This window comes from Etheostoma spectabile, unplaced genomic scaffold (assembly GCF_008692095.1).
Source record: "Etheostoma spectabile isolate EspeVRDwgs_2016 unplaced genomic scaffold, UIUC_Espe_1.0 scaffold273, whole genome shotgun sequence".
NCBI classification, from domain to species: Eukaryota; Metazoa; Chordata; class Actinopteri; order Perciformes; family Percidae; genus Etheostoma; species Etheostoma spectabile.
Window position 1 is genome coordinate 648,889 of NW_022605577.1, and position 11,550 is coordinate 660,438.

The 11,550-nt window shown below is 39.1% G+C and overlaps 1 protein-coding gene across 1 annotated transcript in view; it reads right to left on the reverse strand.

Moving 5' to 3' along the window:
* gabra4 (gamma-aminobutyric acid type A receptor subunit alpha4) overlaps positions 1-11,550 on the reverse strand; it is a 25,749-nt gene that overhangs the window by 10,680 nt on the left and 3,519 nt on the right. Inside the window, exons 6-8 of the mRNA XM_032510869.1 lie at positions 10,706-10,788; positions 6,204-6,347; positions 4,985-5,137 (exon numbers count right to left, since the gene is read on the reverse strand). Coding sequence (XP_032366760.1) covers positions 4,985-5,137; positions 6,204-6,347; positions 10,706-10,788 — 380 coding nt within the window. The remainder of the gene's footprint in view (positions 1-4,984; positions 5,138-6,203; positions 6,348-10,705; positions 10,789-11,550) is intronic.

Genomic DNA, 11,550 nt, shown 5'->3' on the forward strand with positions numbered 1-11,550 from the left:
TGTGTGTGTGTGTGTGTGTGTGTTTGGTCACCATTAGTGATTCAGTATGCTGTCACGGACTGACTAAATGCCAACAACAAGCCTGTTGTAATATTTAATATATAATTTTTGATTTTACACATCAGTCTGTTTGCAAATGTTGTATGAAGCCCTTGGGGCTCCAGAGGGAGCCGTGTGGAGTCTCAGAAATTGCCTCAAGTGATGTCACTTGAGTCAGTGTCAGGTGGGGACCTCAAGGGCCCACTCCTCATCACTGCTAGTGGTTTGAGGCTACATGAGCCGCTACTAGCATCCCAAATCTCCGCTGAAGTGGCTATTAATCCTACTATTAGGTTATAATGCAGTTATACATGTTAGTAAGCCATTTATACATATACAGAGATGGAAATTACCTAAGTAGATTTTTCAGATATTTTTACTTTACTTTACTATGTATTTTTGTGGCGACTTTTTACTTTTACTCCTCACATTTTAACATGAATATCAATACTTTCTACTCCTTACATTTTGAAAATTGGCTCGTTACTTTAGTTTTGTACAAAAGGTTGTCTATGAGGTGTGATTATGAGTGCATGTCGGGGAATAGCGCGGACACGGGCCACACAGAGAAAAAAGTGAGAGAAAAGAAAAAAAGACAGGCGGGATAATCAGTTGAGTCCATAAGAACTGTAAGTCCTATATGTGGTCCATTTAAGTTCATTTAAGGCTATTGTTTAATTGGTCTATAGTTCTGGCAAATGTAAAACTAAGTTAGCTAGTGATGTTGTTGTTTGTGTTTTCCACCTGCTTTCTGTGTACGTTGCTGGTTGATTGTCTTTCGCCACTCGTCGTCAGTCCTTTTAGTCCCCTTCCTGTGCTTGAGCTGTCTTTCCGTGTTCCTGGATTTCTCTGTGTTTCCAGACTCCTCCTGTGTCGGTATTATTCCTCAGATTACGTGGTTTGTATATTCTCAATCTGTTTTTATTAAATTACTCATACAACCTGCTACTTCCTCCTTGCCTTTCTGCACTTGGCTCCAAGCCTCATGAATCCTGACGATATCAACCAACCAAGACTGGACCCAGCAGAACTGTTTGTTGTATTGTGTGCCCTGTTGGAGCTTAAAGACATGTACAAAATACAACAGGAAATGGAAAAACCAACAGAAAACATGAAACCAACTTAAACACAGAAACTTCACATAGGGATGAGATGTGACAAACTCTTGCCGACGCCAGTCGGGAGAAGAGCGAAAACATCTTTTTCCATAGAGAAAAGCCTCTTCTGTAAATGAAGAAATACTTTCCAGTTCTGATATAACTGATGCTACCGCAGTATCAACGCTAACCTCTTTAGGAGCTGCCTTATCGTCACACACACCTAAACCACACCATTGGCTGCTGATTGAGAAAAACAGTGCCACTAGATGGCAGAAGGGTACTTTACAACAACAAAATCAGAAAATAAAATACTGGGAGAATCGCCAATCCTGCAATAAATCGATTAAAATTCAAAGCTCATTTTCACTCGATTTTCGATTTGGAATCAAAATCATGACACCCCTAGTTATAATCATTAGAGCCCTTCATAAAGGGTGCCTTATTAGAAAGGAACTAAACATCTTGTGTAAAACTGAAAATGAAACAAACCACTTCCATTTTGTAACTCCACATACTTCTGGCAGCATAAAGAGTCGACATGTGACAAAGCTGTTCGAGGAATCATTAATCACCACTATTACTCATGTTTTTCTTTCTATTACTCAAAATAAAATGACCTCTTGAGAATGATGCTCCAAAAAATGGCAGAACTAACTTCAAAATGGAGGAGGATGGAAATGGACTGGACTAAATGGACTGTATCTATATAGCGCTTTTCTAGTCTTAACACAGTACATACACAGTACTATTCACAATTCACACACATTCATACACTGTGGCCGAGGCTGCCGTACAATGTGCCATCAGATAACCACACACATTTACACTCTGATCCGCAGCATCGGCAGCAATTCGGGGTTCAGTGTTTTGACCAAGGACCCTTTGGCATGGAACTGCAGGGCCAGGGACTGGACCACCAACCGTTCGCTCAGTGGGCGACAAACTACCAGACTGAGACGGCCCTTAATAATAAAAACAACAGCAACACTGGTCTAGTTTTAGCAGCTCTGTCTGTCGCCCTCCATCATCTCTGTCGACACACACCAATCAGTCTTTTCTAGGACAAGGACCCAAATGTTTTATCAGGGGAGTTATGGAGAGCGCAACTGGGTCACAGGCCAAACACTGAAATTTGCCAATGATGTAGTTCGTAGAAAGGATGAATAATGCAACAACCTTTGAAAATCTGATCAAATATAATCACACTATTTATAAGTAATGTAACAGTTGTAACTCATTTTAAATGTAACAACAGCATTGAGTAACACTGCAAAAGCTAGGAAAAATAAGTCACTTCAGTAAGCATTTTGCATGTTGAGAAAAGACTGTTTTAAAAAGTAATTGTAGCATTTTTCATGATTAGAAATGCCTAGAGAGCCTACTAGAATTCTAATCCTAACCCAATGAATTGTTCCTCTATAACTTGCACACTTTTTGGATTATCAAAATTCTTTTGATAACTTTTTGATGAAGGTCAACAGAGTCTACATGCAAATTGTTTGTGGAGATCAGACTCAGCCTAGGAGGAGTTTGAAAAAATATAAATTCACGACTTTAAGTTTTATACAAGTAATAACAGTGGGGAAATATTGGGAAAGACACCTACACGTAGTTACAATTTAGCCTGGCATTAGGTCAACGTCTACCTTCATGCAGGCTTACTTGACTTGTGTTTTGGAACTCTGCACAAGAGATTTTCAGGTCTATTGATCCAATATTCCCTTGTTGGCATTTGAGAATATTTTTTTTGTGGTTTACTTTTTTTTAAAGACACAAATAGGGCTGGGCAGTATGTAAAAAATCAAATATCACAATATTTGTAACCACATACATCAATGTCATTATTGCAGCGATATTGTAGTCTTGAATATTGGTGCTTTCACAAAATATTTACACTGAGAGTTTTGATAATAATCTTCAGTAATGTGGATATAATGACTAAGTGGGTAAAGGCAAATGATAGAACAGCTAGAATAGTCAGTAAGTTCAGAAAATGACATCACTTTACTGTAATGTAGCCTTTAAAACCAAGACAACACTTAAATAAATATCATGATATTATAATATCTAAAATGTAAGACGATAGCTAGATTCATATCTCGATGTTGATATAAGATGTAGAGATAATATTGATATATTGACCCAACCCTACACCCATACATAATCTCCTTAAAAAAACAGCTAGCTTGTTTGCTTATAGCAAAACCCAACTGCTAACCATTGTTGGGCAACTTACTTGAAAACTGTTATCAATTATTAATTTCACATTACTCATTGAAAAACTAAATACATTACTTTACTAATTACACAGCAGCAACAGTAATATGTATTACTCTTTACTTTATCAGTACTGCTCTGTCAAAGACCTTTAAACGACTCTAACTTCTACCTAGCTAGTTTAGCTAATCTCAGCTGCGAGCTACAAAACTAGCATAGGTGACAGCTGAATGGCCAACGTTAGCATGCCAGCTAACGACACACGGCGTGTGAATAATGACGCCTTTAATGGAGTCGTGTTTACCGTGTTAGCAAGTGGAGTCCATTTGACTGCTCTGATATGTGATATTCACATACTCGGAAGTGTAACATTGCATTTTCTCAAAGCCCTGAGTTCACTGGTTGTGACGTGTTCGCTAACGTTTTCAGAAATGACTGAGGCCATGAAAGTGATTAAGTGTATAGTAAGTTAATGTATTGTAATTATAGCCTGATAGAGTTTTTTTCATACTTTTATAAGTCTGTAAAATATTTATAACGACCTCGTCTTTCTCCTCTGTCATTATGCTTCTGCATTTCCTGCATCACATTACCCTTTTGCTAGCTTTCTAAGTTGTTAGCCTCGGTGGCTATTAGCGAGTTGGATTTGAGGGCATCGTAAAATAACTAATTATTACCAGGAGTCACTCACATTCTCCTCATTTGGAAGAGACTAACTACGTCAAGTTAACACATACCAGACCAGGGACCCAACCAAGGACCCAACCAAGGACCCAGCCAAGGACCCGACCAGGGACTCAACCCGGGACCCGACCAGGGACCAAGCTTATCAAACCACCATTAAACTCCCGGTCATGTAACTCAAAAGTCACCGTTACAAAGCGTTAACGTTACAGTGATTCATAACTGTAATTACTGAATTTTATAATCCCTTTCACAATTGTTACTGCACTATTGTTTTAAATTAAAAATAGAAAAGTTTAGAAAAGAATAGACCAAATTTTTCACAGACCTGTGTATAAAAAGTAGGGATAGTGATAGAAATTAAACATAATTTGTTATTTTTGTTTTGTTTGAGGCCTAAACCCTATAAAGCATAATCTCATTAAAGTACCACATGCTTTTTTTAATAAACTGCTCTTGGTTAGATAGTATGCTTTATGTGAAATATAAAATCTGTGGAGACCTAAAATCCTAATTTCCACCCGGGGCATCTTGCTTTAAACAATTACTTTTAATCTTTCCCCATCAAGCTTTTATAACTCATTTAGACAAATATTCATATTATATCTTAAGAGAATACAAAATCTTTTCTTAGACCCAAATTTCTGGTCTTTGCTTGAGGCATCTTTGCTTTGGAGATGCATCAAAATGATTTTTCCTAATGCTGTCAGCTGTTCATTCTAGCATACTGTATGAAACCAGTCTTCTTAAAGCTAATAGCAGGGAATTTGCATTTCATGAGGCAATCTTAGGATAAAAAAACAAAACAGCAGCTCTTTATAGCCGTCATAATCACCTCACATCACCTTGTTGTGCTGAGTGGAGAGACACACATGCAAGCATCGAGTAAAGTCAATAAACAGAGAGCCGAAAGGCAAGATGAGGGATGTGTGAGGTCTACATACCGAAGACTGTGCGTGCCGGGACCGATTCTTTATTTATCCAGAAGGACACTTGGGAGAGGATTACTGTCATTATGCAGGGGATATATGTCTGAATCATGAAGTAGCCCATTTTCCGTTTCAAGTGGAAGTAGACCGTCATCACCACATATTCACCTGGAAGATCAACAGAAAATAATTAGTTTGATTAACAAAGAATTTAAAGTTGCAGGGCAACACATTTCACTTAGTGCAGCTTTAGACAGATGTCACATTTGATTCTATTTGATTTATTATTCTTAGTGCCTGGCTACATGTCAGTATCCCCTATCCATTTTCACCCAAATGGACACATGCCACCAAACTTTCTCCCGCTAAAATCCTTTTTTCTAATCCTTCAGTATTTATGTGCACTGAAAGGCCCACCGAAATGACACAATTCATGATGTTGACAGGGTTGGATTTCAAGAGGCTGGTACTGTCTGCTTAGCCTGGCCCTACCAGACTCTTATACATTTCATTTGTACAGAGAGTCTGGTCACTCTTCATTGACAAGGGGGGGTACTGTTGAAGTTTAAAAACTATTGGATCTGCCCAGAGCCACTCTGGATCTGCCATAACCAATCGCCAACGGTCTATGGTCGTGACATCATCTTAGCGTTGCTAGCGTTCGCCTTCACCAACTCCTTCACCAACAGAGCATACTGGAAAATCAAACTTTTCCCAAAGCCCGTTGGGGGGGAGGGCCACAACATCATGGCCGCCATTACGGAGCCACAACTCAAACTAGCGCACAACCTCGACGTCATCGTTCTCAGCCACTCCCTCTGTTCGCTGATTGGACCGATAAAAATTTGACTGGAGAAAACCTGCGAATATGCCACACACTCAGACAGAGTACTGGTACAGAGTACAGAAGAAAATGAAAACTGAGTAGAAGTACATAGGTTAGCGGAGCCAGGCTACTGTCTGCTGGCCACGGTCCAATAGAGGGACAAAGCTCCAAATCCTTTCAATCGTTGCTGCATTTGTACAATATTTGTCCTGTCAGTCATGTGGAAAATATAGTGTAAACCTGGCAAATCTACCAGGTTTGACATGATAGACAGAGACAGCTGGACATCAATTTTACACCCTTTTTTTTTTACAATAATGTGTGAAAAAAAGAAAGCCATTTTGATTCGAAGCATTCAGTACAACTGAGTAGATAAGTCAAAATGGTGAGAGGACGAGGGAGTCTCACCTGTGATGGATTTAATGGTTTCACTGGAGACCGTCTGGCCGATGAGATCATACTGAACGAGGCTGGAGGACTCAGGAGGGACCTCCACTGAATGCTTAGGCCCTTTGGTCCAAGTATAGATCACCTCTGTTTTAGGATAGGCATCTGTGGGAAGACAACAAAGCCAGCCTGATGTGAGTCACCTACTGTAAGCTGTGTACAGTGCAGTGTAAAGACTAAGAATGATGTGTATGTATGGAATGTGTTTGTGTCTTTCAATATCTTTCACAATATCCATACATGACTATAATGAGATTTTACATGCAGCTATTATTTGTACAAGTGTGTATATACATACACATTATATACATTTGTGAAAAATGGTAAATGGACTGCATCAAGGCGCTGTCCTGCCCATTGGGCCACATATGTCGGAAAACCAAACATCTAGGGTCATAATATAATATGGAGGCACACAGCACGTTGAATTTTGAATGTTTGGTGTGAATACACCATATGAAATTTACATTTTCACTTAAATCTGCATCCGTTGATTCTTTGGGTGCAACACGCTAAAGCCCGACAACAATACATCAAGTTGTAAACACGTTAGCAAATCAAGCAACATTCATTGGGAGTCGTGTTTCTGGCAATCTGATATATGTACAGCAAAATCAATATTTACTCATCTTTAAGTTCTGAGTTTATTTCCACAAACTCCTGGCTATCTGTGTCATAAGCTGCTCAATGCTTCACTGTGTTCACCAGCTAGTCGCTAACTTTGTCTGTCTGCTGTTTGGTGTTGGACAGGTAGTGTACAGTGGGTTTATCAGAACATTTTCACTAAAAACAGCTGTCTGATGCTGGAGTTGAAGTGTATAAGAGCCCGAAGAGTGACTCAAAACTTTAAAGTTGCCCCAAAAACCAAAACAAGGAGCTGAAAGACCATTTAATGGCTGAGGGAAACTGCAATTCTTCAAAATATATTTCATTTCATATCCTTAAATTTGAAGGTGTTCGATGATAAAAGCATTCAGATAAATTCCCCACTGTGTCTGACTTAGGGATATTTTAAATCCTAACACATCAAGATGTTGGCCGGTCTGCGGATGCGCAACAAAATGCCAGTTGTCTTTTCCTGCCGCTCCCTGTGGGACTCCACATCGGCAGGATACATGCTGCGCTGCCAAAATGAAATGACTGTGGTGTGTCATGGAGAGGAACGCAATGCCCTGTGCACACAAGTCCAGATGGAGAAACAGAAAAAGAGACGTAGAGAGGGAGAAAGAAAGAGTGATGGAGAAAAGAAAAAGGCAGGGCAGACAAAAAGAAAATTGGCACACACGCACACACACACACACACACACACCAGCTATGGAAAATAGCTGTATAGGTCTGTGCTATCCTGAGGCAGAGGAAGGGATTCTGACCTTTCCTTTGCTTCAGGCCATATCAGATCCATAGCCGCTTCCTCCTGACTGGAGGCTAGCAGCAGCAGAGTGGGATGGTGAAAGGGAGGAGGATGAGGAAGGGGAACACGGATGACAATAACTGAGAAATGTGAATTTGTCCTTTGCAATGTCAACACACTGAGTATTTGATGGCGGATTGGGATGAATGCGAAGGCAAACCCGTTGTCTTTTCCCTATTCTTCCCCTTGCAGATGTAATCTCCGAACTGCTGTTCTTCTCCGATAATACGGAGACGAGAACACCTTTATTTCAGATAAGTCATTTCTGCTGACCAGTAAGCCCACTATAAACACTGGTGCTGAGCTAGGGCTCCATTGTTCACAGTGAAGCATGAAATGCTCCAGTATTAAGAATAAGCATTCAGTCGCTTTGTGTCTCACAAAGTGCTCAGCTCCTCAGCACTCTTTTCAGCACAGAATCCATTTCAGCATGTCATCAGACCAAGCCAGGACAAACTTTTGATTAGTGACAGACTTCCTTACATCCAGAAACTCATAAAAACTTTATCTAAAAGGCACTATAGGTATCATTTGTATATATAAGACTTGCTAAGACTTGAAAAGCGCTACATAAAAGCAGTCCATTTACCATTACAACCAGCTGCCAGATAGCTTAGTGTGTTAGATAGATAGCTTAGCACAGATTGTGGAAACAGCTACATCCTTGTTGTTTTTACACTTCAGCACAAACACCAGGTCTCACCGAAAGGCATGTATAACACGCACATTTCTTAAGTCATTTTGCATTTTATTTAAGGCAATTTTGGGGTTTCACATGTAATATCAGGCCGTTTAGTCACTACTGACTCATCATGTCGTAATATAAAAACCAAAAGTCTGCGTTGAGACGAGAATGGGGTGGATGGATGAGTCAAACAAACACAGGACTTTCATTTTGCTGTCCCGTGTGAAACCAAAAGTCTTTTAATGTTGACTACTTCACTTATGTAGGCTTACCGTATGTAACTTAATTTATGTATAAAAATAAAATGCTTCTTTTAACCCAAACCATGTTCTTTTCCTAAAACTAACCAAGTATTTCTGTTACCTAAACATGACCATATATTGTTTTTAATTTACAACTTTGACCACATTGAATGATGACAGAGTGTTGAATAACAAATCTTAAAAAAGCAATGACATAACACGCAAAATGGCCTTAAAGGTCCCATGGCATGAACATTTGACTTTATGAGGTTTTTCAACATTAATATGAGTTCTCCCAGCCTGCCTTGCTCCCCCAGCTGAATTCTGGGAAAGAGACTTCAGATACAGTATTCGGGGACCACCAAGGTCTATAAAAGAGACTTCAGATACAGTATTAGGGGACCACCAGGTTTCTAAATAAAAGAGACTCAGATACAGTATTAGGGGACCACAAGGCCTATATAAAAGAGACTCACGATACAGTATTAGGGGACACTAAAGCCTATATAAAGAGACTTCAGATACAGTATTGGGGACCACTAAGGCCTATATAAAAGAGACTTCAGATACAGTATTAGGGGACCACTAAGGCCTATATAAAAGAGAACTACAGATACAGTATTAGGGGACCACTAAAGCTATAAAAAGAGACTTCAGATACAGTATTAGGGACCACTAAGGTCTATATAAAAGAGACTCAGATACAGTTTAGGGACACTAAGGTCTATATAAAGAGACTTCAGATACAGTATAGGGCCACTAAGGTCATATAAAAGAGACTCAGATACAGTATTAGGGGGCCAATAGGTCTATATAAAAGAGACTTCAGATACAGTATTAGGGGACCACTAGGTCTATACAAAGAGACTTCAGATCAGTAAGGGGACCACTAAGATCTCATAAAAGAGACTTCAGATACAGAATGTGGACCACTAAGGTCTATATAAAAGAGACTTCAGATACAGTATTAGAGGACCACTAAGGTCATATAAAAGAGATACAGATACAGTATTAGGGGACCACTAAGGTCCATATATAAAGAGAATTAGATACAGTATTAGGGGACCACTAAGGTCTATATAAAGAGACTTCAGATACAGTATTAGGGACCACTAGGTCTATATAAAAGGACTTCCAATACGTATTAGGGACCACTAAGGTCTTATAAAAGAGACTTCAGATACAGTATTAGGGACCACTAAGGTCTATATAAAAGAGACTTCAGATACCGTATTAGGGGACCACTAAGGTCTATATAAAAGAGACTTCAGATACAGTATTAGGGGACCACTAAGGTCTTATAAAAGAGACTTCAGATACAGTATTAGGGACCACTAAGGTCTATATAAAAGAGACTTCAGATACAGTATTAGGGCCACTAAGGTCTATATAAAAGAGACTTCAGATACGTATTAGGGACCATAAGGTTATATAAAAACAGACTTCAGATCAGTATAGGGGACCACTAAGGTCTATATAAAGAGACTTCAGATACGTATTAGGGGACCACTAAGGTCTAGTAAAAGAGACTTCAGATACAGTATTAGGGACCACTAAGGTCTATGTAAAAGCATCCAAAGAGCACCATGTCATGGGACCTTTAAAGTGTTGAGCTTTTGATACGCCTTCCAATGTGACAAAATAATATACAGTATTTTTAGAAGAGACTGGTAGACAGATTTTGTTGCTTTTGGCCAGAGGAAGCTAGCCGTGTCCCCAAGTTTCCAGTCTGCTAAGCGTAAGCTTCATATTTACTGTACAGACATGAGAGTGGCATCAATCTTATCATATAACTTTTGCCAAGAAAGTGAATAAGTCAAACTAAACCTTTTGAGAATCTTGGTTTTTTTGTTTCTGCCATGATTTCACATTGTATGTTGACCATGTCTCTCTCCATAACTCTCTCCAGTTACTACCACCAGGCCGCTGCCATAAAATCCCTTTTGCTGAGAAAAACACAAATACAAATACAAATAGTCCTTCATTCATACTGCCAATAACTTAAATAAAAAGTAATGACCCAGTTTGTTATTGCATGTTTCTGCCATGACACAGAAAATAATATATCTCTGTTTCTACCTCTTTATGTATAACAAACACACACACACACACACACAGGACTTACAGCTTCCAAACTTGAGTGGACACGCATGTCCATCCATGGGGAAGTCCACAAGCTTCATGGGGCACTCAGCACTAATAGTCAACCTGTTGCAATACAGAGAAGAGTTACTCAATGAAGGACTAAAGACACAGACACACACATATATATATATACACATGCTTCAAGATGTTGTGCAAGAATCAGGGACAGCAACACCAATGTTTTGGTAAATAATGTAAGTTACCATCTACATAGGAAGGTATATTTCACATGTCATGTTAGCATGCACTGTTGTAAACAGAAATCATAGAGATTGGTTGCACAGCCTATGACTGATTCTTCTGATGTAATATACATATCGGTGATGTGATTGAGGGTTAACACTGGAAAAGGTCTGTGATTTACTTTTCTACTACACTTTACACCAAACCATTTTACCTAAAAAGGCAAAGGAGCTGTTACGTGACCGTTATATTGAATTTAAGATTGAAAAGTTTGGCAGCCTCTGCACTGCCTCCGCACAGCTCTGCACTGTTTACACGTTATAAGCCACTGGGTTTGATTTCAAATCTGCACAAACACCAAAATATGGAAAAAGGAATGATGTGAAGAGTCCATTCCCACAATATAAATTGTATGGTATTGCATGGTTTCTTGGCATCTATGTACTAATATATCTATATAATAAGTCTAGTATGGATGTGTTATCTAATCTGCTAAAGATAGAGGTTATAGAAAGGGAAGAAAAGAAACAAAAACAGTGTAAATGTGTTAAGGTATATGTCTGTCTGCATCTGTGTCTATGATATGTAATAAGTGGAGCATAAGATTTTGTATTTATTAAAGGATAAAAGTAGAGAAAGGGG